General features: G+C 46.7%; 9 protein-coding genes across 9 annotated transcripts; 3 read left to right on the top strand and 6 right to left on the bottom strand.

Moving 5' to 3' along the window:
* Positions 1-925: 925 nt before the first annotated feature.
* FSST1_012470 (uncharacterized protein) lies at positions 926-1,880 on the bottom strand (the record flags this gene model as incomplete). Its single annotated transcript, XM_083235700.1, has 3 exons — positions 926-1,307; positions 1,365-1,771; positions 1,821-1,880. 3 exons carry the CDS (start codon positions 1,878-1,880, stop codon positions 926-928), a joined length of 849 nt encoding a protein of 282 aa, XP_083082166.1.
* Positions 1,881-2,176: 296 nt separating this feature from the next.
* On the bottom strand, positions 2,177-3,373 carry FSST1_012469 (peptidase family S58-domain-containing protein; the record flags this gene model as incomplete). The annotated part of the gene is made up of 1 exon (XM_083235699.1): positions 2,177-3,373. One exon carries the CDS (start codon positions 3,371-3,373, stop codon positions 2,177-2,179), a length of 1,197 nt encoding a protein of 398 aa, XP_083082165.1.
* A 3,447-nt stretch (positions 3,374-6,820) lies between these two features.
* FSST1_012468 (class I SAM-dependent methyltransferase) lies at positions 6,821-8,330 on the top strand (the record flags this gene model as incomplete). Its single annotated transcript, XM_083235698.1, has 8 exons — positions 6,821-6,988; positions 7,050-7,195; positions 7,246-7,287; positions 7,338-7,407; positions 7,464-7,504; positions 7,554-7,643; positions 7,704-8,046; positions 8,097-8,330. 8 exons carry the CDS (start codon positions 6,821-6,823, stop codon positions 8,328-8,330), a joined length of 1,134 nt encoding a protein of 377 aa, XP_083082164.1.
* Positions 8,331-8,746: 416 nt separating this feature from the next.
* On the top strand, positions 8,747-10,465 carry FSST1_012467 (acyl--CoA ligase; the record flags this gene model as incomplete). Its single annotated transcript, XM_083235696.1, has 2 exons — positions 8,747-8,780; positions 8,829-10,465. The coding sequence occupies 2 exons, from the start codon at positions 8,747-8,749 to the stop codon at positions 10,463-10,465; spliced, it is 1,671 nt and encodes a 556-aa protein (XP_083082163.1).
* A 1,060-nt stretch (positions 10,466-11,525) lies between these two features.
* On the bottom strand, positions 11,526-12,369 carry FSST1_012466 (Alpha/Beta hydrolase protein; the record flags this gene model as incomplete). The annotated part of the gene is made up of 2 exons (XM_083235695.1): positions 11,526-11,858; positions 11,914-12,369. 2 exons carry the CDS (start codon positions 12,367-12,369, stop codon positions 11,526-11,528), a joined length of 789 nt encoding a protein of 262 aa, XP_083082162.1.
* Positions 12,370-12,891: 522 nt separating this feature from the next.
* On the bottom strand, positions 12,892-14,544 carry FSST1_012465 (uncharacterized protein; the record flags this gene model as incomplete). The annotated part of the gene is made up of 6 exons (XM_083235694.1): positions 12,892-12,953; positions 13,013-13,142; positions 13,195-14,037; positions 14,086-14,184; positions 14,235-14,332; positions 14,379-14,544. 6 exons carry the CDS (start codon positions 14,542-14,544, stop codon positions 12,892-12,894), a joined length of 1,398 nt encoding a protein of 465 aa, XP_083082161.1.
* A 2,301-nt stretch (positions 14,545-16,845) lies between these two features.
* On the bottom strand, positions 16,846-18,240 carry FSST1_012464 (FAD-dependent oxidoreductase; the record flags this gene model as incomplete). Its single annotated transcript, XM_083235693.1, has 3 exons — positions 16,846-17,229; positions 17,279-17,900; positions 17,954-18,240. The coding sequence occupies 3 exons, from the start codon at positions 18,238-18,240 to the stop codon at positions 16,846-16,848; spliced, it is 1,293 nt and encodes a 430-aa protein (XP_083082160.1).
* Positions 18,241-19,258: 1,018 nt separating this feature from the next.
* On the bottom strand, positions 19,259-22,708 carry FSST1_012463 (glycosyl transferase family group 2-domain-containing protein; the record flags this gene model as incomplete). Its single annotated transcript, XM_083235692.1, has 8 exons — positions 19,259-19,815; positions 19,865-21,000; positions 21,050-21,137; positions 21,189-21,273; positions 21,327-21,410; positions 21,461-21,721; positions 21,773-22,213; positions 22,436-22,708. The coding sequence occupies 8 exons, from the start codon at positions 22,706-22,708 to the stop codon at positions 19,259-19,261; spliced, it is 2,925 nt and encodes a 974-aa protein (XP_083082159.1).
* Positions 22,709-25,342: 2,634 nt separating this feature from the next.
* On the top strand, positions 25,343-27,152 carry FSST1_012462 (concanavalin A-like lectin/glucanase domain-containing protein; the record flags this gene model as incomplete). The annotated part of the gene is made up of 7 exons (XM_083235691.1): positions 25,343-25,535; positions 25,590-25,721; positions 25,775-25,824; positions 25,873-25,946; positions 25,993-26,629; positions 26,681-26,868; positions 26,975-27,152. 7 exons carry the CDS (start codon positions 25,343-25,345, stop codon positions 27,150-27,152), a joined length of 1,452 nt encoding a protein of 483 aa, XP_083082158.1.
* Positions 27,153-27,894: the final 742 nt, after the last annotated feature.

The raw sequence follows: 27,894 nt of genomic DNA, 5'->3' as shown, positions 1-27,894 counted from the left end.
TTATCACCATGGCGCCACGATATTAAGCTTCTTTTGAAAGAATGCACTAGGCCTTGCACTAGGCCTAATGACCTCCCTGAACCTCCCATTTTTCCAGCTCAGCCAGCCACCTCTTACCTTGTTCAGGCAGATCACTGTTGTTCTCGTGGTCTCCATTACCTAAAAGGCTCCAGAGATGCCAAAGACCGTTCAAGCGATGCCGCCTCTCTCGCTTATTAGGTCAAAAGCAAATTAAATAAGGCGTATGCACATGCCTGTCCCGGGCTGAGATGTCCAACACTAACATCACCGCCGGGGCTGGATGGCAGCCCTTGAGCCTTTAGCATGTCGATCAAAGTTCGGTCTACTTTCATCTTGGTATTCTAAGATCCCGTTGGATAAATAAAGAGGCGGGAATGGAGGAAATTGCTGCTATGGCAATGCTCTGCTACGTGTAGAGTTTCTGGGAATATCTCCGTCCAGGGACGGAGATCTGATGCCAAGGCTTTGGCGAGCATTCTGACATCCAGTAGGGCTGATTCTTGCAACAACCATGCTAAGACACAACAGTGGGGAAGCCAATCCATCGTAGTCCATCTTCCTTTTGGCTTAGTTCGACAGCTCAAGACAAACAGGGACATGTGTCACGCGCCAAAGGAGACGACTCGCCATACTTCATGGCCAAGTCCGCAAACGGCAATATTCATTTCATCGACACAACGACAACCATTAGATAGCACATGGAACATATATATATATCGAATCTATTATTGTGTTGAAGTAAATATATACCTCGTCTTGGGAATATACAAGCTAGAAGGGTGTGGCGGCAGGTAATAAATGACACCAAAACTCAACATCTTTCTTGCTACGCAACTAAAAACCACGGTTTATCTTCAACAGATTTGCCGCGTCGCGCCCAAGAACCATATATCAGGTCAAAGTCTTATGACTGTTCAGGGATAGGCACAGATTTCCCACGCACAAGGGAAACGGCATCAACATAGAAATCGTACGTATCGCCCTGAGTTATGACGGCCGCAATACAAAGATCCGTCGAGTCAATGCTTGGTCCAGTGTATTGAAAGGTGTCTGAATACTCATGCCACTGGTTATCCCAATCAACTGGTTTGGACGTGAAAGACGCCCCATCGATGAAAAGCTGGACCGTATTGACATTGGGGCTGCAATCAATATCTTCTCCTTCACCAGCGTCATATGAACAAGTCTGCCTGAGATGTGCGGCGAAAGTGTACTCGTATCCCTGCTGAAGTTCGATGCGCTGGCAGATTTTGGCGGTGTTTCCGCTGTAGGGTCCTGGAAGTCTCCTGAAGGGTGTTAGAAGAGACCGTGGGAACCACATGCGGGGTTTTGAGAATACGTACGCGCACTGGTTCTTTTCATAGCAGTAATTTCCCTGGGCCAAGACCGCTGTGGTTCCTGTGGACTCCCATGGCTCAAGGGTAGGGTCTTCGAAATTACCGTTTGGTGGGCTCTGTACACTCTGAGCAGGAGTTGTCGTGGTAGTTGTGGCGTCTTCAGTTGTGCTAGTTGAGGTCTCAGTGACAGAGGTCGAAACCTCAATGATGGATGTTTCAGAACCGGAAGTTGCTATCGTTACGGGAGACTCAACGGCGCTGTCGGACTCAATTACAGTCGTGGTCTCTCCAGATGTTGCGACGGAGGTAGTCTCTGCAGTCTCCGTGGTGGCGGATCCTGCAGCTGTTGCGGTCTCCGTTTCACTAGTCCATAGAGAGGTTGTTGTCGTTGATTGAGGGTGAGGGGCACAAGCCTAGGATTGGAATGAGTTTGACTGATGAACATTGTATATAAACACTTACACGAGCGGCGACAAGGCCTGCACTGAGTATTAAAGACCCTATGGTGGTATTGACACGCATTGCGACGGTTTGCAGTAATAACAAGCGACAATAAATGCTATTGGAAGAGAAGCCAAAATAAATAAATGAAAGGGACGAGAAAGCAGACTTATAATTTAATTTCTCGTGTTTTGTTTCGTCGAAAGCTGAACAAGCGAGTTGGAACTATCGATTCGAACGTGCGCTAACGGTACTGAAATCGCTAGTGTATTCAATAGCCAGGGATTCAATACCCATGCAGCTAGCATCGGGCATCTTGACCCCGATTAGTATAGTCAAACGTTTCTTTTCGGCATCCTATCCACTCCTTCTATCGTTTACAAGAATGAATCCTCGGCTTCCTTAAATCTGGCTATAATCTCCCTAGTAGCTTTCAACGGTAGCGCTTCTACTGTGCGTCCCATATTGCCCGTCATTGTCTCAGCCATACAGAGTGCGTTGTAAATAGCCTCTTCTGTAGCATCCGCTGTTGCTTCAAAGAGGCCATTGATAGTTTGGTTATCCGTCGCTTCCATGTTGATGAGTCCAGGCTTGAATGGGTCAACTGCTCTGTGCTGGCCTGTGACTGTCTGGACGGGTATTTCAGTAGCTGTGGAAAAAGCAAGAAAGAGATCTCCAGAGGGGTTGTGAGCATAGCTGCCCACACGTGCAAGGCCCATGGTCGCTCGCTTCGCTAACCGTTTGAGCTGACCAGGAAGAAGTGGTGCATCCGTGGCGATGATGACGATGATAGACCCATCCTTTTTGTCCTTTGCCTCGTCGTACTCTTTGTCATGCGCAGCAGCGGCCGGGTTGGTTGCGTTTCTCTTTTGCAAGATCCGTCCGACCGGGACACCTGATATGTGCAGATGCTGGAGTCTCCCATAATTGGCTTGGACAAGTGCGGCAACAGTATACGATGTATCGTTCTCCCCAGCCACAACTCTACTGCTAGTTCCAGTGCCACCTTTCCACCCTTGACACAACATGCCTGTCCCTCCGCCCACGTTTCCCTCGGCAATCGGCTCCTCGGAAGCATTAGTAATGCCATCGACCACGTGTTCTGGCGTCACGGCAAACTGTCTCAGATCGTTGAGGTGCCCATCAAACGTCTCGGCGACAACTGGCAGCAGAAACCAATCAACGCCTTCTTCGCCTTGTCCGTAATGCTGAATGGCATACTTGTAGATGCCAGTATAGCATGGCCCTACGGCAAAACTATTAGTTATGAGAATGGGCGAGTGTAGGAGACCGCTTTCTTCGATCCAGTGTGTCCCAGTCATTTCTCCAGATCCATTGAGACGGAAGACACCAGCATGGCAGGCCTTATGAAACCAGTCTTTTCGAGGGAGGATAGTCGTCAGTCCTGTGTTGATCTGCCCACTCCCATCGCGGATAGTGGTTGTGTGGGCAAGAACTCCAGGTACGTCTGTAATGCCGTTTTTCGGACCAGGTGTATAAGAACCAAGATATGCCTCTGGTATAACATCGCGAAGTCTGCCGCGGGCTTGTTGATCAGACATACTCGTTGTCATTGCTTGAGACATGAGTATTTTGTTGCTGTTGTATTGGGGTCGACCGTTTCACTATTTGAATCTCCACAACAGGACGACGGTTACTCTTACTTATTTATAAAAATATATTGGAAAGGAAAACATAATATTTGCTGCGTTATTTCTCAGTATCGGAAATGAGTCATGCCGATTTCCTTATCTCCGCTAATCTTATTATTTGCAGTCCAAAAAGGAAGGTATTGAGTAGCCATGTACCCCGGATGTACAGAAGCAGTTAGCCATGTGGCTAAAATAGCAGTATGTACCCACGCTTAGACTGTTGAAGTTTGTAGGATCACACTAGACCAACTGAATAGTACTGAGCCTCCCTCCTCTGAATGCCTCTGAGATGTTACTGTAAAGGCTATATCCATCGACATGAAATATCCAATCTGAGTTGGGGTCAGACACCCAACCCTCCAGACAGGATTCGTTGAATTCGGGAGGAATATTGGCATACTGGATGCAAACTGCGCCCAGCCGTTGCCACGATGGGTTGGTGAATAGTTTTGAGACCAATATACCGACCAACAGTCTTCCAGTTGCATACAGTGGTAACATGCAAAGCTCTTGTTGAGAACAAAGACTCTCTATGTCTGTTTGTTTTCCATCGTAATCGAAATGTGTGCTCTCAGGTCCCTCTGCAGTCTCGAACCGAAAATTGTTTATCTGGAAGAATCTTACATTGGCTCCCGACCATTCGAGGAATGAAATTGGAAATACAAGGCCTTCCAACTCAATCATGCCTCTTGCAATAAGTGCTGAAGATCCGGCATCGATTCGCATAGGAACTCTCAACGTACTACAGAGATACTCGGGCTAGTGTTGTGCTAACAGTGGCGGGTAGAAGCAGATCTCGCCGTCAATAGAAAGCCAGGACCAACTAGGGGCACGTTAATGAGCTTGGCAATTAGAAGTATCTTTATCAGTATCTGGGGAAAGCCACCAGGCAAGATCCTCTCGTAGAATGCTTTTCCACAGGCCTGCGATATAGTCATCATCTCTGCGCAACTCAATAAGCTTAGCAACTCCTGCGAAGGCAATAAGCTTATCCGAATAGAAAGTGAGATCGCAGGTCGAATAGGTATTAACGATATCGTGCCATCGGACACAGAAGTCGGCAATATTGGTCACTTGCGTCGATTGTACAACAGGGACGCACGCGTTCCTTTTAAATAAATCGTCGAAGCCAGGTAGTAAACCACTAGGAAACATTTCAAGGGCGCTGCCTTCATTGCATTCCCATGCAAGCTATCGCAGTCCAAAGTAAACTATTCGAGGTAATAGGAATCGCTCTTGGAAAACCCAACCACGCTCCATTAACGGTGCCTTCTATACCTCATCTGTCCATAGGTACCCATCAATAACGAGATTTCGTCTTAATGCCCTCCTATCCTGAAGTTCAAGGACGGATAGTAAAACACAGGTCCAAGGCTTAGGAGAAAAAATCGGCGGATTATCTCCATCCTCAACTGCATGTGAGGCTGACAAGTTCAAGTATGTGTTAGCATATACTTAACCCATCTTCAAAGCCTCAATCTCCCAATCTCCACAGGCCTTATCTTGCATAATGCAGATAGAGTCGATCCAAAGATAACGAATTCCAAGTAAGCATATAATTGCTATCGCTTCCTTAAAGAGAAGGGGTAGACTTTATAAGTCTACTGAGTGTTTGAAGGCACTGAGCGATGTGGACGTAAGCTTCTCGTAGCCAAAGGTCCCCCACCTATGGCTCAGGGTCATATACGGACCAGTGGGCTTTATCTCTTCACTGACGATGAGATTCAATGTATTCCTGGCTTCTCCCAAGTCTAGGCCTAAATCCAGAAGACGTGTGGGATACCAGGAGGCATCAGAGTAAGAACGACACGCTGAGTGAGATCCTTTGCAATTTCTGATCCAACGTTGGATCTGGCACATATCTATGCGGCTTGACGAGGTGCCACGTTCATATCTTTTTATCTCTGGTATCTCTGTTTCTGGTTAATCTCTACCATACTTGGAAGTAGAAACTTGCTCTTACCTTGATTTGTGAAGAATCTAAGCTCTATGATACAGCCTTCCCCTTTGTCAGATTCATGCTTCCGGGTTAGAAACTGTTGGTGGACCTCCATGTTTCGACCTCGACGACTTTCGGTCGGTAAAGGTTCTCTAGAACCATCTTGGGCATTGTTTGGTCCTGTTTCCCCTTCCATATAGGTGCCTTCCGCCTGGAAAGTCACGACGAGTTTTTCTTTGAGCCATAGACCATAGACGTCAGGGTAGTATTTTGTCAAGAACTCGGCGTGCCTAAGGCAAACCCAACAGCCTTGGTTACTATTTGCATCATAAGGGGGATAAGTCAGAGTGATTTCCCGTTGAGGAGGCAGGTTCTGAGGAGGCAGGTTCATCGACCCGGGATACAGAGCGCATATTGCAGCGTGACAAGGAGCACAAACAGGCATTGTAGATATTACAACCCAAGATTATCACTCAACAGAGATATGAACTTTTTAATGAAGAGTTTAAGTTGTTGAACCCCTCACTTGTGTAGGCGAAGTCGGTTCAAATACATGTTGGAACCAACATGCATATGGAGGAAGCCAATCAGTCAGGCTGGGCAGTTGAATCTTGCGGGGCTGATATAAGAGACACTCCTCTAACTTGTGCATCGCAAATACATAAATTGAGCAATTCGTTATAGCTACTAGCAAGTCTACTTGTTGTCTGTGCTCGTATCTGTTACTTCTGTCTTCTCTAAAGCTTGTGAATTTCCTCAACTACCCTAAGCTCGTCCAAATGTCTCACAGGTGGAGAGGATCATATATGAGACCACACTAGTCTAGCTTAGCGTATCGGCCAGCCTGATGTTCCTGTGAAGAAATGTCAGAGAAGGTTTAAGCCATGCCATATCGAGTTAGTTTTAATTTCCTTGTCGCGCTACCAAGGTCACTGTATGTATCCATAACCCTTTTGCATAACATAAACTCCTTGGGGGAAGGGAGAGATAGTTTGTAGCTCAGACTCTCCAACTAGTTCGTTATATGTGTTGTATCGATTGACGTTGTACAATGAGCCGTCGCTTACGGATATATCTGTTTGTTTCTGTGTTGTCTTCCTATATGATACCACACCCCCCACGAGGAACCCTGCATGAACTGACACGTCTCCCCATGTCAATTAATGTCAATCAACTAATCACAATTAATCAGACCCTCTTTTGTAACGTCTCATTCGTTCGTTTATTATCCAGAATTACGAATTTACCGAGCCCCCAAATCAGGAGGAAGTATGGTTCCCCTAACCAAGATTCCCAATTTATTCCTTGCTCCCATACTTTTTTTCTTCTCTCTTCTCTTTCCTGCATGATCTAGGCATTATATCCGTGCCCGAAACTTAAAAAAATATACAACCTCGAAGTGCATTTTTGTCACTTTCTAGGTCCTCATTATGTCGACACCACCTGCGGCTGCGACAAGCCCAAAAAGTGAAAAAAGTGAAAAAAGCCCCGCTAAGAGTAGGACCAAAAGTCCCTCAAAGAGCCCCTCACAGGAGGCGCAGGCGAGTGTGGGAATTACCGGTGTCTTGGAACCCGAGCATTGGCAACAACTCGCTGAGGTGAGATAATACAGTACATTGTTTCAGATACTGTTCCTGTTAGTAGCTAACAATAACATAGGAAGAAGAGAATCTCGATGATGACGCTCATTCGTTAAGCGAAGAGAGTCTCAACTCTTCAACAGCTTCCGTCACCTCCAGTATTTTTGAGTATCGCAAGCTTCATGGCAGAACATACCATCGCGAAATTGGTAGTGCACAATATTGGTAAAATATTATTTTTACTTATACATGGGGACATGGGCTTACCGAACTAGGGCTGCTAATGACGAGCGACAAAGCGAGCTGCTTGACATTAAGTAAGTTGAACTTGCCTTGGCGTCGATACTTTATGATTAACAATTATAAGCCATCACTGTTTGACTCTGGGCATCGGAGGAAAGCTTCACCTTGCGCCTATTGATACAAGCAAGATTACGGTAAGTCTGGGGTGAGAAATGATTGTGGTTATCCAGAAGCTAACAAACGTTTGAAGAAAGCTCTTGACATCGGAACTGGTACCGGTATTTGGGCTTTGTAAGTTTGATGCATCCCTTGGAGAACGTAACATGCTGATCCAGGACAGAGATTTCGCCGATGAACATCCCAACATTGAAGTGATCGGTACCGATGTTTCTCCTATTCAGCCCTCTTGGGTCTCCCCGAATGTGCAATTGTTGGTTCCTCCGTGAAAAGCCACAATGCCCTTTGCTCCCAAACTAACATATCACCACAGTGAGATCGAAGATTGCACCCAAGAGTGGACTTTTGCACCTAACTCAGCCGACTACATTCACATCCGCTGGCTCATTGGCGCCATCCCCGATTGGTATCGATTCTTTAGTGAAGCTTACAAGACTTGCAAACCAGGTGGTTGGGTTGAGAGTTTCGAACCGTCGGGCATTATCACCAGCGACGATGACACTGTCAAGGAAAACTCGGCTTTAGACCAGTGGGGCAAGATCTTCATCGAGGGAGGCAAGAAATTGGGCTCAACCTTTACAGTTTACGAAGATGAGATCCAGCGGAAAGCTATGGAGGCTGCAGGCTTTGTTGACATTCAGCAATTTGAGTACAAGGTAAATGCATCGTTTTCAGAGAGCAAACAAGGACTAACAGACCATAACAGACCCCCATCGGAGGATGGCCAAAGGATTCAGCGCTGAAAGAGTTGGGTCAATTCGCCAAGATGGCCTTCCTTGCCGACCCTGAAGGATTTGTCCTTTTCGTTGCCAACACAATCGGTTGGTCGGAGTCTGAGATCCACGTCTTCCTTGCGCATGCACGTAAAGAGATTCACTCAGGCAAGCACCACCCTTATTATGCACAGCGTGTAGTCTGGGGTCGTAAGCCCGAAGAGTAATCGGATATGGTGTGCTATTTGTAGTGATATCGGATATGGAAGCGGCAGAGCAGTGGTGTTAGCATAGTGAGCAATAGTGATCTTAGTGAACTTGAATAAACTCCTCGAATTCTTGAATATTACCATACAAGTGGCAATCATTAGTAGATTATATCTTCTTTAAATTTTATCCAATAAGAACAAGACCGAGGCATATTGGTCAACCCTCTTGGGCCGAGGAAACTAAAACACCAACGCTAAACTTGATTTACACGGCGGGATGACGAGCCGATGTCCGTGACAAGGATCTCCTCCGTTGATATTGCGGGGTGTTAGTTGGCTTCTACCCGATACATGATACTTAAGCTGCACCCCGCATCGGCTTTGTTTCTCTCCCGCAGCATCAATTGACATCTTTCTGAACATAAATTGACACGATGATTTACCAATCCGAGAACCGAGACATCTCTTGTAAGTAGTTACGAATATTGTGTAGCTTCAACTAACATCTACTCGTAGTTTCGCCAACCCAGACATTGTGGTCATGGATTTTCGAGTCCAAGACATTCGCGTATGGGGATGACGCTCCAGGCTTTACCGATGCCATCACCAAGAAGCAAATCAGCTATGGGTTACTGAAAGATTATGCAACATCGTTGTCTTCAGTCCTTGTTGCTCAGTATGGACTCAAACAGAATGATACGGTGATTGTCTACGGCAGAAACTCCATTTGGTGGCCCGTTGCTACTCTTGCCACTATTCGCGTCGGTGGTGTAGCTTGCGGGGTGTCGCCAGACTATACCGTTGACGAACTTGCTTACAGTCTCAAGACGAGCAAGTCCAAGATCATGTTTGCTACTGTCGAGAATATTGATAAAGCTCATGCCGCAGCTGCCAAAGTTGGGATCCCTAAAAGCAACGTGCTGCTGTTGGAAGGTTCCAGCAAGGACAGTACAAGCATACAGACGCTTCTGGAGAAAGCAAGTGGTGTCACAGAAGTGCCCCCATTTCAAATCCCCGAGGACAAAACGAATGCCGATGTTTGCACATTTCTTTGCTTCAGCAGCGGTACTACCGGTCTCCCGAAAGCGGTCATGATATCACACGCCAACATTATTGCTCAATGCCTTCAAGTGACAGACTTGACACTTCCTAGTCACAACAAAATTCTGGCAGCTTTGCCGTTCTATCACATCACCGGAATCGTGCATCAACTGCACCTGCCAATCCATCTCAATGCCAATGTGTACGTTCTGGCCAAGTTCACGTTGGACACCCTACTCCAGACTGCATCGGAGAACAAGATTAAGGAACTTCTGCTTGTCCCACCCATCATCATTCGACTGGTCCGTGAACCCAAGTTAGTGGCAAAGTATGACTTGTCCAATGTAGAGCGGTTCTCATCTGGAGCAGCACCTCTATCGCGAGAGATTCTTACTCTGCTTGAGAAAGCCTTTCCTGGAACAGGATTGAAACAGGGTTATGGCATGACAGAGTCTTGCTCCTGTATTGTCGCCCATCCACTCGGAAAGTATGCTTACAAGTATGCTGACAAGGTGGGTACACTGGTGGGATCGACAGAACTTCGAATCATAGATATTGAAACTGGCAAGGACTGCGAGGCCAACAAGCCAGGTGAAATTTGGGCTCGTGGGCCACAGATGGCTATGGGTTATCTTGACAACCCCAAGGCAACGCAGGATACCTTTGACAAAGATGGGTTCTTGCACACTGGTGACATAGGGTATATCAATGAGGAAGGTTTTCTGTCCATTACCGACAGACTGAAGGAAATGATCAAAGTCAAAGGAATTGCAGTTGCTCCAGCGGAACTCGAGAACCTTCTCCAAGGCCAGCCTCAGGTTGACGATGTCGCTGTCTGCGGTATTCCTGATGACCTTGCTGGTGAGCGGCCGAAGGCATTTGTGGTGCTTAATTCTTCGCATTCCTTGAGGCCTGTTGAAGCAGCAAAGGAGATCTTCGAAAATGTCAAGAAAGCAACAACACGACACAAGTGGCTTGAAGAGATTGAGATTGTCTCTGCTATACCGAAAAGTCCAGCTGGTAAGATTCTGAGGCGCAAGCTGCAGGGTAAATCTGTTGATGGCAACAAGAATGTCATTGTCAAGGATAGTAGAGTTGTATCAAAGCTTTAGATAGATCGTAAACCGTTAGACAGATTAGCTAAAGGTCAGTTACTTCCTCAATCTAGACATATTCTATACGAATAGATCACAGTGGATATAGACTAATTCGGTTCTCAAAAGATATCTTCATTGTTAAGGTAACGGAATGAGGCCACGGGCTAGATAGGTAAAACTGGGCGAAACCCCAGGGGGGAACCCAAAGCCAGTTGTCCATTAAAACTCCAAATAACTTTCAACAGACCCGCCGAGTCTCGAAGGCTTAGTCGTGAGGCACAGAACGGCATCGACATATTGTTGACGGGTAGACTGATCGAGTTTTCGCCATTCAACACGCTTTTTTGGGTTTTCGCAGGACTTGGGGGCCCAAATGTCTGTTCTAGTCTCTTTAGCTCCGGGATTTGCATAAGCTATGACTAGATTGAGTGTCCACCCTTTGCGATGTGCCGGTACATTAGATGCTCGGTTACAACCATAAAGGGCTCTAACGTTGCTGGCAGGTACTTGGATAAATATCAACAAGTGGGCAATATGTACAGTGCTGATATCTGTAAAGATTGCTTTAGTATCATGTCTATCTATCTCAACATATTTGTCTCTAACTTGGCTCTTCTATTCCACTACAATGGAAGATATCTATCAGATAACGAACTGGGATATTTGTAACCTTTGCGACCTGTACCCGTAGTGTGTGGTGACATCCGACTCGGAAATATTTACACGAAGGTCTCGCTTAAGAAGCGCTTTCATGGACTCTGAAACAAATAACCCCTGACAGCACCTCTAGTTTTGTCAAATGTGACTATTTATAGTGCTACTACGTCAGAATAAATTCTGTGGATTCTCGTGTTGCCAAATGGATTGTATAGGAGATTGTGAAAACTAGACTCGGATTTAACATTGTGAGATGAACAGAGGTGAACCCAATTCCACGGCATTACACACACAGATTGGACGACGGGTGTATCGTCAGAGTCAGTTATTGCAGGACTATTAACGGATACCCAGTGCCTACTTCATGTACGTAACATCAAGACGTGTATGAGACCTTCGGCACCGAAACCCCAAACAGTTATGCCATAGCAATCCGTTTAAAAAGCTCCGCCGTCTCTTTTGGCTTGCTTAGAAATGGAAAATGACCAGAAGGCAGACTTTCCACTTTACTGAATCCCCCTGCCTGGATAAAATTGTCTTGATACGCCGGAGGTAGAACCTCGTCTTTCTCACATTTGACATATGTCGTGGGGATCTTGACATCCGCGTTGATAAAGTCTGCCAGATGATCGAAGCTCTTGCGGCTTTGGCTGCTCAGGACCTTCTTCCAAGCCTCATCTTGTTCGTTTGATGGCAGATCGCTGTAGAAGGAAAACTTGAACGTATCATGAAGATGCACAAGGCCACCCTCCTTTTTTCATCCACGATTTTAGCTGGGTTTCTGTCATCGTGGTTTTCCAACTTACCTCATGTGAATGATTAGGCATCACAGGCCCTTGTTCTGTAGTCCCATAAATGTTCCTCTCGCGCACAGCAAACGCGAATCCAGCGACAGCTACATAACCCTTGATCCCTCCGGCAAGTCCTTTGACCTTGCGTTCCTCTAGGGTATAACCCTCAATGGAGAGGAGGCCAGGGAGACTTCCGTAGCTGTGGCCGAAGAGAAAGACTTCAGAGCCCTCATCAAGTTCTTTGGTGATACTGTCATGAATTTCTTTGACGTCGTCGAGCATGCCTTTGTTGGCTAGGGCTTTGTACTCATCATCGGCGGGGTTCTCCAACCGTACGTTTCCAGTGGCTGTTAACTTGATGACCTTTGCCGGGAAGCCGTCCGTTCGAAGAATACTGGCAACATCTTGGTAAATTTCGGGACTACAAAAGCCGCCAGGGATGATGACAATGACAGGTTTATTTTGCGACATTTTAATAATTGATAAGCAGAAACCAAATAGATTGATCACTGCAATTTGTTTGGGGTAAACATAGGTTTTATAACAAGATTGTTGCCCCTCGGGATCTAACTTAAAGTAGCAAGTAGGCTGACTGTATCATGAACTTGACGCTCTGATTCGATGATTCTCCAATCTACTAGCTTCCTGTACGTATTCGGACGAATCATGAATCGTTTCAGAGAACCAGTCAGCCAAGTCTAGATCCTTCAGTGGGTAACTCATGTCGAACCGATTTACAAATTATCCGGATAAGCAGCGAACAACAGGTCGATTGGGATGGGGCAATCAAAACGAAAGAGTTGGGGCTAAACACAGTGTAATGCAAAGACGTCAGATGAAATGGTTGGTGTCAAACACAATTCGATGAGACATTAAATTCAAGAACAAAAGACATATATCGGCCCATTCCTCTACATCCCTCCAGACTGAACTTCACATCCATCAGCCCAAGGCGCAAGAGGACAACCCGGGCCCTCTAATGGTAATTTAGTCTTAGCGTCTCTTGCAGAAGAAGGCGCTGTTGGACAAGAGAGGACCGAGGTAAGATTCAGGAACTATTGGGATATTGTTAGTCACGTTTCAATGACAGGATTCATATCATAGTGAAGCTTACCAAGCTTTCCGTTTTGGAAACTGCCGCAAAGGTAACCCCATTTTTCGTCGTTGTCACAGTTTGTAAATTGTCTGCGAGTAGTTGAGGGATTGGCACCCGAGTAGTCCCACTCGCAGAAACCGTGAGTAGCCTGTGAATCATGTTAGCCATAATCAAACATCTCGGAAGCAGTGTTAACTTACAAGACAGGTCATGCCGAGAGTAGCGGGGTCAAACTCGGGAGTCTTGCCAGCACAGTCCTCAATCTTGAAGACTTCAGCCATGTCTGCCCATCCCTCATCAATGATAGACACCATAAGATCAATATGGGTGTTTTCCCAGTCGTTGGGATTGTGGAAAGCATAGGTGTTCTTGGCTTCTTCATCGACGAACCATTGGTTGCAGGTACCAGCAGCACCAAGACTATCGCATGAGATCTCACCAGTGTCTCTGGCGACGTCCATAGCAATGACGCCGGTGCTTCGAGAAGAGACGATACCGTTGGCCTTGAGGGCACTTGACAGGATGAAGAGTTGAAGCTGTCGGTAAAGAGTGCTGGCTTGGATGGTAAGCGAAGTGGTGACTCGCTGAGAGAAGCCACCTTCTCCGCAAGCGGCGAGGAACAATTGGTGGTCACCCTGGATCACCTTGACACTGTCAAGAAGGTTCTGTTGGTAAGACTCGACAAGCTTGGCCAGCGAGGAACCAATGGCACCGAGCTGGATAAAGCGATCATTTGCTTTTTGAGTGATACTCAAAGGCTTGCCGAGCTTGCCAGCCAGGTCCAATGCAGAAGAGAGACCACCCCTGATTAGACCGACACCAATACCTGCGTCGCCAGGGATAACACCAGTAAAAATGGAAACAATTCCAAGGGTGGAAGAAAGAATACTGAAGACTTCGCTCTGGGGAGTGTTGGCTTCGACGGGAGGAGCAACCTTGGCGACGATAGCATCGACTGTCTGCCCAGCAAGGGATGCACCGTTGCTGAGAGCTTGGGAGTACTGGTTGAAGAATTGGTAGATGGTGTAAATGTTCCAGAGAGCCTGTCTTCGGTCAGCATGATTATTGGAGGGGGTGAAAGTGTATCATACGTAGAATTGCTGGTTAGACTCGTACTTCTCGACGCTCTTGGTGTTGAAAGGTGGGCAGGTGTCACTTGTGATCAGGTTGCAAGTGAGACCAGTGAAACCCTGAAAATGGATTAGCAATGTGTTAAGTTGATGCTGGCATGTCGATTTACATTAGCCTGTAGGTAACATTGAGCAAATCCGAGCGCCTCGCAGTTGGCGGCATCACCATTCTTGGCAACCCAATCGTTGATGTACTTGTCCATATCCACTAGCCCATGTCAGCCAAATCCAATCATCTTTTCATTTCCACTCACAGGCTTTCCAGCACTCGGCCTTTAGGCCAGTAGCAGAGTCGGGTGCGCAGTCGACATCGGGGGCAGGAGCAGGATCGGTAGTATTCTCCTGACGCTCGACCAACGGGACGGCAGAAACAATGGTGGAAACTGACAGTGTAGTCAACACTGCTTTAAAGAGAGACATGGTTGCGTTGCAACGAAAGAATGAATATGATACTGGTGAAAAGAAAGACGGTAACTAGCAGCGAAAGTAAAAGAAGGAAGAGGCTTGCTCGTTGAGTTGTAAATAAATTGACGATGACGCTTGATGTTATATAAGGCCAGACAATCGCAGTATCGGCAGTCAGTCATGTAATCCACAGTTCGAATTCTTCAGTAGTGATAGTCGGCAGTTAACTCTAAAGAAATTACCTCGACGTAATCGGACGAGATGTTACTCCAATGACAAAAACCAGTTCCTGGCAGTTCCTGGCAGTAGCCGGCTTGGCAGGGCTTCAGGGTGAACTTTAAATACCGGGGATCTGGTCTTATCCATCAACAATCATATCTGTAAGAGGAATGTGCATTGCGCTTCACTATTGTCCTGAAACTTGTCGTCCCAAGATTATCCCTGCATGATTCCAAAGAGGGCTTTTCGTGTTTTCGTAGGGACAGGGCAAGATCCTGGAAATGGTCTTGAAGACGACGATCTGCCGTGTCGGTCCGACGCGGGGACTCAAAATAGAGATCGATGGTTGCAACGATGGGAGGTTAGCAAGTGTCAATAAAGTTGTATTTTCATGCGGCTTTACTACGATTGTAATGTCTCAAAGTGCTTTATCTATTATGCTTGTGGTACAAAGAATGACTCGTTCATATCAAGATGAAACCGACTACGGGTCCGCCGTTGGGAAGACCCCTGTCCATCCTCCCCACGTGCCAATGCCAATGGTGTCACATCTGATGAACTGATACTTGTTCCAGGTTTTGTGTGATTGAAGTTATCACAAACCATCTACATTTCCTGAGAGTTGCTGTATATGGTCAAAATAAGCGGTAACATACTCTTTAGGTTCAAGAAAGACGTTTTGGCGACGGGGCATTGCTTACCAGTTGGGATCATATGTACGTCTCATGTCTCTTGGCAACTTCTTGACTGAAGTTTAAATTGAAGATCTTTTACTATTTACTCGCAGACAGTAACGTCAATCTCTTGGTTTGGAATCAGATGAAAAGTTTATTCTTTGACCACTTCTATTGTTGAACTTGTCAGACCAATCAATGGGCAATATATGGAAGGCGTTCATCCGTATCAAACATTGGCATTTAGCACTGACATTTACAGTGATGAACGCAATGCAATAATGGGAAGGTGCATATACAACCGAAAGTTTATTCTTCGTATTTATAAGTACCACTAAACAGCCAGCCTGGTATTACGTAGTAACAGTTTAGGAGAGTGTTTATCACTTCTCAATTCTAGAAAACTCTTAAGACATACTCAAACCAATACTTTAGCCTCTTTCAACATTAAGCTGTTGCACCTGATGAGATGATACTTGTTCTCAGTTCTTGGGAATTAAAATAAAATTATTAAAATTATATTAATTCACTGTAAATACTCCATTGGCTAAAATATACCTATCATATCAGAAAGACTATCATGTATCCAAGTTCCCGAATCGATCCGGTAATCCCGAGTATTGTCTTAAAATACTCCACACCTGCGGAGAACCAGACTCGACCGCTTTAAAAGCCAGGCTGAAAGTCGTCCTGTGACATTGGCAAGTTACCTTCAGACCTTGATGGCCTAGTGGCTGGTTCTGCGTCATATTCTATCGTAGCAGCGATAAGATGATCGAATACCTTGCGGGCCTGTACTGTTCTCGGCCATCGCTCTGAGATGATGTACAGCACTGTGCTGCATGCTCGCAAACTTCTACTGAACTTGGGACTGAAGATTGACGAGTCGAGGCAGAAGCAGTACACCATGACTAATCCGGCGACAAATTGGTATGTAAAGAAAGTAACGAGAAGGAAATGTACGTCTGCTGGCCATGGAGGCGTTTCGACAAGATGCAGATTTGTCCCGCGGAGTGGATGATCTCGTGGAAGTTCGGGTTCCGCGGGGTGAGAGTGGGTAAAAAGGAAAGGTTACGCAGTATAATGGCTTTGTAACAGTGGATCATGTGATAGTCCGTTGTGAGGTAAGGATGCGGCTTGTTCTCGGGGCCAGTCTGAGGAATGCCGGCTTTCCACTCTTCCAAAGTCTCTCGAAGGCGAGCCACCTTGCAGTTTTATCGCTGAGATATCATTTAGCTGTATTGTAGTTGCTTACCAAACGCCAGGCCCGGTCTGTGACCTTAACTGGTAGATAGTTAGAAGAAGCATTGTTTCAAGTAAAGATGCAACTGGATAAATTGGTGTCTGGACATCTGCTTGATCTAAATTACCTCTAAGTCCCTCATAGTCTTTGTCTAAAAACAGAACGTACGCATAACCACAATCATAGCTTCGACTTGACCTCTTCATCTCTCTTCTTCCCCCTCGCCTTTCTCGTCCAGGGAATAAATCCACTCATCTCCTCAGGGAACGGTACATCATTCAATATCGGTCCATCAGCAACCAGTGGCAGGGCCTTTGAATCAGCAATGCTCGCTGTTTTCAGCGCCGGCTGATGAGGTCCGATACACAACTCAAGGTTCATTCGGGAAACCTCCATCCACATCTTCGCAGCTGCTTCACGCTCATTCTGGTAGGTGACGAATGCTTGGCTGAGTTCGAACAGTTTTGGGTCTGGGTTGTAGCGCAAGACTCGCTTTAGTGAGTTTACTAGTGCGATGGAGTCTTCGATACCGCAGCATGCCCCTGCTCCTCTGATAGGGTTCATCTGTCGGAGGTTAGTAGGCCATTTCTCGGGTTTCCAGAGTAAATCATACCTTGTGCGCCGCATCTCCTACAAGTACCATTCTTCCCCAGTGCCAGAACGGCAGCACACCCTCGTCATAGTTGGCTGTTCCGCCAGCAGTCTTTCTCCTCCAGAGATCTCCAAAGGTCAAACCATTAGCGACATGGACATCTAGCCAAGGCTTGGCCGCATCTTCAGCGTCATTCTGTCCAAAGTATGTCCTCTTCCTCTCAGCTGGAATACGGTGATAGACAATAATCATAGCCTCGTTTCTGTTGGTGAAAACTTGCACATGAGAATCTTTTTGGTAGACGTTGATGTTGCTACCCGGTTCAAGACGTGGGTCTAGAGCTGCTTTGGCAAAAACACCAGCATGGGTTGCCTCGAAGGGATTCACTGTATCATCGAAGAGTCCCCCCGGTGCTTGGGCTACCATTTGATCTCTGACACTGCTCCAGACGCCATCAGCACCAACGACGACTGATCCTTCTTCGAAAGTGCCGTCAGCGAACTCGACTTTAACGCCTTTTTTATCTTGTGTTATTTTACTGAGTCGCTTATTTGTTTTGACGCGTTCCTCTTTGTTGTCAAGGGCGTTTAGCAATGTCAACGCAAAGTCCAGGCGGCTGAACAACGCCATGGGATATCCGAACCTATTTGTTGTCAGCACATTACTGAATTGCCGAGTATAGAGTTCTCAACTTACATGACTCCAAGCTTCTGAAAACCTTCCTCCTCATGAAGAACCTTGCCATCTATTGATCTATGAATAGTTCTCATCATGGATTGACTGACGGCTGAGATGGCATCAAGAAGACCGAGCTGATGAAAGATGCGCATAATCTGAGGCCATACGAACACACCATAAGCCGGCTCAGGGGGAACTTGTCGCCTCTGTTCAATAAGCACGTAATCGATTTCAGAGGCTTGCAACGCGTGTGCAAGCACCAGACCGACTGGCCCAGCGCCTATAACTATAACCTTGAACCCCATATTGTGTTATTCGTTTGATGATCGGTTCAAAAAGGGGGAAGAAGAATAAGATTGGAATGTGAAAAGGGTATCTTTTGTCTTTGTTATATGTTGGATTAGCCTATGTTGATCCTCTGACTGAAATACCCGACGGGTTTTATCCCTAGCGTGGTTTAGCGCTGAGGTGAGCCCATATTTTAGCGTGTGGCGATTGGCAGTAAACAAACAGATGGATTCCTCAACAGGGATGAACGCTACTATCCTATATATCGTCAACATCGCTGTAGCTACCGTGCCTCATTACTAGCCTTTGAGTATCAGAATCCTTCAGAAAATAGCCTAATGAGAAATTTAGCAATTTTCAGGAGTTCCCGTGTTTCCGATATCAGTGCGTAAAAATATTGTGCTAATGTGATACTCCTTCAATAGTGAGATCTTGGTGAGACATAAGCAATGTCTCTCCTGGATTAGCCCTTACATCAATGTATATACTCGCGACGGGGCCTTTTGGGACATAATATGCTTATATGATTAGCCTGAAAAATATGACTTAACTGTCAGTAACACTTTCTCCAAAACTCTTAGGCGTAAAGGCTCATCTCATACAATCTGTTCGAATGCTTCACCTCTACGTGTTTACTTCTACAGCGTAGTTGTAGTCAGATACGTTTACTCTCAGTTACGGCATCTCAAACAGGGGGATGCATATCATATTAAACGAGACTAAGTCTTTGACCAAGGCCTTCAACACAGCGTCTCGATAGAACACCAAGTTCAGAAGCACTACCAACATCACATAGGCCATTGCACAAGAAGATGATTCAAAATTTGCATTTGTATTAAATCCAGACCCAGATGAGAGCAGCTAGGCCAGTTCCATTCTATGTTGACTAAATATATATCCTTTCCCTTTCATGATATGTATTATACTGACATTTTCGTTTATCTAATATTTCGTTATGATCCCATATTCCAGGTCTTGATATGTTTTGTTCCTTTCCAATTTTTTTGACTTTTTGTTTTCCCTCTTTTTTCATGATTAAGTCAGGCCGAGGAAGAGCGGCAAGCAAAAGGCGCAACCAATCTGGACAGCCAAAGGCACAATAGCAAATGTACCAGATGAAAACTCCCCGGGCGCAATAGTCCAGCCCCAAGGCGCACCGGTGGCCATGTATATCATGCCACCGGAGAGAGCGAAGCAAATAAGGAATGTGTACTTGAATCGGTGCATCATCTTGTTGAGTCCGATGTAAATACCTGTAGGGCCCAATTCTTTCGACGTCGACGCCCATTCAATGTTGACGGAGAAGGCGTGGCAGAGAAGAGCCTTAGCACAGTTGATACTGATGCCACCAAAGAAGAGAAGGAGGAAGGGAAGCCATTTGGCTGCTTCGAGGATAGCCAGGAAGAATGACTTCTCCTTGAGACGGTGACGGGTCATGCTGGTTGCAACCGTTCCGATGCCATTGAACACAACCAACAGAGAGACCCAGATACCCCATGAGGGCATGTAAAACTGGTCAAGGTCGTAGAAAAAGAGACCAACGATGACATAGTTGACCATCGTAAGGAGAAGACCAGCAGCAATGGCGTAATCTGTAATCGTTAGGCCGAGACACAAACATAAGACCGGATGGAAACTTACAGGTGAAGATGTAGGCAATGATGGAAACCTTGCTAGAAACCGGCATGTTGCTCCAGAGGAATCGGAAGAAGAGCCTGGTGACAGGACCCTTGTAGATCCACTGGTAGAAAGGATGGAACACCAGCTCGTTGCATCCGTAGGCGTACTTCTCCCATCGATTCAGCTCATCGTAGATGGTCAGAGAAACACCCTCTTGGAAACCACCGTTGTGGTAGGTAGCCAATCGACAAACCATACCAGCCATCTGAACTCTTAGACTGATATCGAAATCCTCAGAGACGTGCGCATCAGACCACCATTTGGTGACCTTGTCTGATGGATCAACAAATGCAACGCTCTGTACAGCCTTCCAGCGAAGGAACGCGTTGTGACCGACAAAGGGAGCGACATCACCGGTACCGACACCGTACTTGATAGCGGTGTAGACGACGTTGGTGAAGTAGGTAATACCGTTCTCGAAGATGTTGTGGGCGACTTGCATGACACCTGATCCGTGCTGTAGAATAGCGACCTCGGGACTCTCGTACATCTCGAGAGCGCCGTAGAGAAGACTGTCGATGGGGACACGAGTGTCGCAGTCGATAAGGAGAATGATCTCACCCATTCGGATGTTGCCCTCAGCCCAGGTCTTGCCCTCGTCAGCATCAACCATGTTCTGTAAAGCTTGGTGGTAGAGACGATCGTCGTCCTCGGCAGACAGATCCTCGTAGTTGCAGCCATGGTTCTGGCACTCAAGCTCAGTGAGTCTTAGCATCTCGTCTTCGACCCGATTGGAAAAGGCAAGGCAGTAGTTCATGTTACTAGCCTTCTTGAACTTTCCCTTCCTCACGAAGCCAAGTGCGTTGGCGCGACCTTGGGGAGACATAGAGCTTTCATCCTGGTTATCAACCTCAGGGTCCACGGGGGGAGAGCGCTTGAACAAAGAGAAACCTCCCTTGCCCTTGGGGCTCTTCTTGTTAGGAAGACGGGCGCAGTAACCAATGCCGTTCTCGCGATAGTATTGCTTACGCGCAGCAGCGAGTTCGGGTTGGATGCACTGCATACCATCATCGTTGATGTAGACGGAAGCTGTACCACCTTGGTTCTCATAGTGCTGGATGGCAGCCATGACTGAGACCATGGTCGGGACAATGACACTGCAAAATGTTAACAAGGGCTAAGAGAAAACAGTGGTTGCAGACTCACCCTCGAAGGCCTTCCTTGTAGACAGGCATTTGTACGGTGATGTGTGGAAGTTGGTAGTCCTTGTATCGCTTGGGGTTGGGCTTGATGGCTATTTAACGTGATCAGTACCTCGTTACAAACTCAGAAATAGTTGACTTACCAGAGTGGAACTTAGAGTTCTTCAAACACATTCCAGCTGGTAGGATAAGCTGAAAGACACTACTGACAACAATGATGAAGAAGAACTGTGATATTGTGAGAAGGCTGTCGTCTCTCGATGAACTCGGAAGTCACTTACCAGCGATAGAACCATGAGAGGAGGAACGACGGCAGCCAGCGCAAAACGCGTGTAGTCGCCATCCCAAGACCATTGCCGGATGAGCTAAGTCGAATCAGTAACCATTAGAATTTCACAATCATGATGGAACTTACTCTCGAAATACCCACGCTCTGGGTCAGAATAACCAACATCATAACGATACCTATTCTGACAGAATGGACACGCAGAGTAGGACGCTTGGGTGCTTTACCCTCAATATCATCATCATCATCGCCACCCTCCTCGACTTTGATGGCAGCTTGGTAGACTTCGTTGTTCTCATCAATTGCACCGCGAACGGGCGTGTGATAATTCTCAACAGAATGTTCTTCAGTCTGAGCCAGCAGACCTTGGGGCATGTTGGGTCCAACGATCTGCAATCAAGTTAGATGAATAGAACCTTGATTTGTGAAAAAGCGACTTACAAAACCCAGCATCTGCTTCTCAACATTGTGTGCGACATTGAGAACATTTCTCGCTTCATGCGACCAAATGAGCACGCATCGCTCTTGGACGACAATGCATGAGCTGGTCAAGTGAACAAGCCTGTCGTGAATATCGTTCAGGCTTGCAACGATGGGAATGCGAGCACCAGTGTCTTCGTTGACGAGGCACACCTGGTCAGGCCTGATAGTATCAAGAACTGCATTGGTCACCTCGGAAGACATTGAAACGATAGCAGACTCATTGATGCGGCCGATGGCTGCTGCCAGATCTGGGCTTGGGTCATCTGGGTTGTAGATAAAAGAGCCGTCAGGCTTCTTAAGCGCAATACATGTTGATGACCAGCCACTGGTGATGACAGCAGCGGCAGGTTCATCGAACCAGCCTAGTAGAGTTGCCCGACGAGCAATGTACTTGGCGACCTGGTATTGTCAGTGCCTGTTGTTTTTGACCTGAGTGAGTGCATATCATGATGATGATCGTCAAGCGATGATCGTCAAGCTGCAGGCAGATGTGGGCCAACAAATTACCCATCACATTGGGTCAAGTGCAAGCAAGGGCGGTGAAGGAAAGGGTAACAACGATGTTGGATCCCAAACATGAAACACAGTTCATGCTCGTCAGGGAAAAAAGGTTTTACTTACAACTGGTAGATCCGCAGCCGAGGCATCGGGAATCTGCATAGCAGCTGGCGTGCCGGAGTAAGAGCTGTGCGCAGATCTCGTGAGTGGCCCTCTCCTCGCAGTCGCGTCTGGAGCTTTCTGCTGCTGCATGAACGAAGGCAGCTGAGTAGCAGGAGAAGGGGGCCCATGATCACCAGCTTCAAGCCTCTTGAGCGTGGCAGAGTCCATGGTTGGACTGGGCGGCTGGAGCACGCCCGTCTCGACAAAACGAGAGGCAGGCTTCTCTGAAGTCATGGCTGGGCTCACGTGGAGGTGAAGACACAGGATGGCTTCAGGTCACACGTAGCTGCGGAATAACGAATGGTTGGGTCCAAGAAGTCAGAGGATCAAAACGAAGGTGAAGATCTGCCCACGGCAGAAAAACCGACAGGACCAGGGTGAGGGGGAAGGGTGTGGAAAATTGGGACGAGGGAGAAAAGGTGAAGGAAGAGGAGGGAAGGTCCCTTCAAGAAGGAAGCCAAGAGGAGGAAGGAGTCAACACAACAAGGTGAGGTGAGTAAGGCAGAGAGTATGATAACCGCGGGTCAAGCAAGTTATGAATGCCTTTGTTTTTTGCCCACACGCCTTATCCGTGTCAGAGTAAGATTCTACAGTACAGAAGCAGGACGACAAAACAACACTAGACAAAGATACCAACTGCGTGGCGAGCTTGAGCTGAACCGCCGATCTGAGCTGAGATGGAGTCTGGAATCGACCACGGACTCGGATATTGAGGATTGATTACATGTGCGGATCCCGTAAAGTATGTAAGCGTCAGGCCAGGGTGGAAGAAAACGTGGACGGCGGTGATGGTTGCCTGTGGTTTCGCCTTCGCATCTATCTCTTTGTTGGGAACCGGGGGGATATCATTTTCTGGGCATGCATATCTCTCGTTTTCTCGGTGAGATTCAGACTCAGGCTCAGTCTAGGGTCTAGCCAGGCCAGGTCAAGTAAGATCAGACCCTTCCAACACGTAACGCCAACAATCACAATCAAAGGAAAGTGAATCCCTGTTCACTTTGCTGCAGTAACTGAATGCACGAGGAAAACGTGTTCTATCGTCTCCCCTTGCCCCTCCTTCCCTGCCCCTGTGTAGCTAGCTGTACCTGGTCTGGCTGGTTTACGGGGAACCGAGTAATACTATGTACATGGTTGATTTGCCGCCCATGTCACCTTTAGCGAGCTGATGCCAAGTTCTCTCTCTCTGAAAGAGTAGCAATAACATGTCAACCAGGCACATACCGTACCTGTAACCAGAACTTTTTGCCAGTGGAGATCATGGACTGGGGTGGAAAGGCGAACTAGATTGAGCAAATCACGAAACAATCTTGTTGAATCAAACAAAGCAAGACTGTGCGGCGCAGAGTGGGCTTTGCAGAAGAAGAAAAGAGGCCAACCAGACCGTTACGGCTCGTCAGAAAAGATAGACAAGAGGGTCTGTTTCTTTAGCGTAGGTAGCGGAGCGATCGGGGAAACAAAAGAAACGTGCGTGGTCAAAACACCATCGGCAGTTCGTTTAAAATGAGGCAACAGAGGGAGGTCAAAGTGGCAGAAGTGGGTTGATCAAGGTCTGTTTTTTTTTTGAATTTTACGAGATAGTTTGCAGAAAGCCCCATGCACTCATGCGGCGTTTTTTAACAATTAATCTCTCTCTGTTCTTTTTCTCCGAGTCGCTAAACGATAGCAGGCTAATATTAGATTAAAGACAAGAAACACCACTAGCCATCGAGATATGATACCGTACAGGATCCAATGGGAGAAATACGATCAAATGCATGTAATACGTTTCATACAAGAACAACATAGAGAAAAAACAGGTTCAACTCGGGAATATTATCCCAAGAGGCTACAGTAGCGCGGGAAGTGACACAGAAAGAAGTTACTGTAGAAAAAAAGATAACGTCGAGCCAGTATATTTATGGGATAGTGCAGTGGACGGCCCGTCATCCGCTAGCGAAGGGTGTCCTCGTCCAAGATAACGTCCCCTGTACCCCTGGATCCTTGTCATCAGAGAAAAGGCATCACATCTCTTGGCGGTTGTACAAGGGCCAGGGGTATTCTTTGTTGTACAGCGATAGAACTTCCTCTTTGATAGCTAGCGGCATGATTCTGTTGTTGCATCGCATGTGAAACTTGCATTAGAAATATGCAGTAATATTTGTTGTACAGAGAAGAAGAAGTCTTTGTCTTTGTGTCTCTCTCGGTCTAACCGGGGGTTCTTTTTTATCCCACCAGTACACGGCCCGCAGAGCCTTATTCCGTTGCTAAACCAATCGCGACATTTGACACAATTTTGTGGCTTATTCTTTTCTCCTAGCTTCGTTTCTTTTTTTTTTAATTCCCTCTCGCCGCTGACGCTGACACATTTTTTTTGTCGATTAGGTTAAGCGTGTTTTTTTGTTTATCTCGACATGTGCTTGGGATCTGGACTGGCCGAAACCTCATGTTTGTTTGCTCGTTGATACGGAAATATTGGTAGCTGGCGTGAGACGAGATTACTCTACATCTCAACACTTTTTTATTTCCTAGCTTTCTTTCTTTATCATTATATTGATATCTTGCATAATCACCTCATCAGCACGTAAGGCGATAAAGCTCAGTTGTTTGTTGGTCAAGGTCGAGACCCCAGAGGCCCATCATCTCTTCTTCTTTAATCCCTGTCCTCTTGTTCGTATCGAGTTTCTGTGCTTTGAAGCGAGTCTTGGTATACTTTCAGCTGGACAGCCAACTTGACCCTCCGAGGAAAAAAGACCGAATGCATTCTTGAAGCAAGACGTCCTTGGATAAATTCGTTCGCTGGTTACAGTTACTTTCCCCCTCTTCCCCCATTCCCCCTCCCTGGTCCTTTGTTTGTCAGTCCCCAAACATTGGCATATCTCCACTTTGGCCATGGAAGGTTCAAGGACTGCTACCTCTGCCGCTGCGGCGGAGGACGCTTCTTCACAGCGCAATCCTTTCGATACACCTGGTGTTGATAACACTGATACCAATCCCTTTGCGACACCCGCTGTTGCGACGCCTGCTGCTGAGTCTGTGGCATCACGACAATTGGGACAGGCTCGCAATAATTCTTCATTTGATGGTATGTTCCCAGCATTTTTTGTTTTCTTTGTGTACTCTCCACTAACGTCTACAGTACCTACCGTTCGTCGGCGCTTCAGAAGTAGTCGTCTACATGGCGAATTTGAGAAGCCATGGCTAGAGGCAAAGAAGAAAGAATGGAATTGGGACAGCACCATTTTCTACACATGTATCCTCCTCGGTCTTGGTAAGTTCAGTCATTATTTTCGTCTCAACCGAAATTCTAACAGCAATGTCTAGGTATCGGTGGATTCCTCTGCTGGAAAGAGACAAATGTCCCTAACCACGATGTAAGTGAAGATCTGATGTTCATCGCAGTCTTGAACTGACCGATTTAGTACTGCCTGGTCATGGATGACCATTTCCAGAACCTCAATAACTGGAACCATGAAGTTCAAATGAACGGCTTCGGGTATGTTTTCTCCCCTTCTTTTTATCACATCACTAACGATTTTCAGTACTGGTGCCTTTGACTGGACTACCAATGATCCAGCCAACTCTTATGTTGACGCAGAGGGTCTTCATATCGTCCCTACAGCGACAACTGAGAGCACTTCCATCACCGGGAATCAACTTCTCAATGGCTTCACTGTCAACATGACCACCAACAGTCGCACCTGGGGAAAATGCACAGCCAAGAGTATCAAGAAGAACGACGACCGTTGGCCCTGTGCATCCCGCAGCAATGAGACGCTTGGTCAAATCATTAACCCTGTACGGTCAGCGCGCCTAAACACAAAGGGCAAGAAGACCATCAGGTACGGGCGCGTCGAGGTCGAGGCGCGTATGCCCAAAGGTGACTGGCTCTGGCCTGCTATCTGGATGATGCCCCAGGATGAGGTCTACGGCGATTGGCCCAAGTCTGGTGAGATCGATATTGCTGAGAGCCGTGGTAATGATGCAAGGAAATACCCCATGGGTAACAACCTTGTGTCATCGGCGCTTCACTGGGGAACTGCTACAGAGAACGATCGATGGAGGAGAGCTTATGGTGAGTGGGGAGGAAAGCGAGCTCTCTACTCTGAGAAATTCCATACTTATGGTTTGGAGTGGAGTGAGAAGTATCTCTTTACCTGGCTCGATGGCCGTCTGCGAGTAAGTCTTTTTTATAAAACTTCCCAACAACAATCACTGACATCTTTACAGCAAGTTCAATTCTTTGACTTTACCAAGAACAAGAATCTCTGGACATATGGAGAATTCGCCAACCAGCCCATCAACGGTTCCATCCCCGTGGACCCTTGGAGCAGCACAGGTCGTAAAAATACACCTTTTGACGAATCATTCTATCTCATCCTCAACGTTGCAGTCGGCGGTACTAACGGTTGGTTTCCGTAAGTTTATTCCCACTATTTTTCTCCACGAGCACAATCTGTCATCCACTTTTCCCCCACTGCGATCTTACATTGACGAATGCATGCTAATCTATTATGCTTACAGCGATGCGATTGGCGACAAGCCCTGGGCTGATAGCAGCGAGACCCCTATGCGAGACTTTTGGAAGGCCAACTCTACCTGGCTTCCCACCTGGGGTCCTATCAAGGATCGTGGCATGGTTGTAAAGTCTGTCAAGATGTGGCAGGAGGGTAAATGTGGTGGAACTGTCAGATCTGGTTGAAGCATTATGCAAGATTAGTTTTTCTCGGGTTTGGGGGTTTTTTTCTGGGTCTCGGTGAGGGAATGAGTAATACACAGAATGGTATCGATATAATATTTTGATAGTCTTACTTTTTTTTTTCGATTTTCGCATTTATCCCCCCACGTGGTGTTGCACCTCTAAGCTTACACAGAGATACATCGCTCGGGACTAAATTCTCACCAACATGAACGATAACAACGTCATTGGCGGAACATTGTCTATTTCTCTATCTTTCATGCTGTCACTTGTAATCTTTGTTCATCTCTTCTCGATCTTGTGTCAGACTTCGGAATTTATTCCAGATTTGCTCGTGCGGACCTTGCAGCCTATGCTGACAGTTACCATTGCACTTTTTACATGCAGTCATGATTTCTCTAACGGCCAAGATTGCTTACGGTCGCATATCTCACTACAGGGAATGATACAGGGAATTAAATGGTGAATTGTCATAGATCGTCGATGGAATTTCTAATCAGAGAAAGACACAAGACGGGTGATTTGCGCGTATAATGTGGATTGTGTGTATTTTTATCCAGGCTACTGTGTTGTACCTTTGCTAGTATAGACCCTCGATGCATATAGCATAAAGGCCAAGGACTTGTGCGCTGGCAAAGCATTAATTATCCTGGAGCTGGCAATTGTACGACCAACACACTCAACATACCAGTCTTGATATTCTGCCAAGCGAAGCCTCAACTGGTTACATTCCGAAATTGACATG

This window comes from Fusarium sambucinum, chromosome III (genome assembly GCF_050947815.1).
Source record: "Fusarium sambucinum isolate potato_lamoka chromosome III, whole genome shotgun sequence".
NCBI lineage: Eukaryota > Fungi > Ascomycota > Sordariomycetes > Hypocreales > Nectriaceae > Fusarium > Fusarium sambucinum.
Note: the sequence above shows the minus strand (reverse complement) of the source record. Positions and strands in the feature narration are given on the sequence as shown.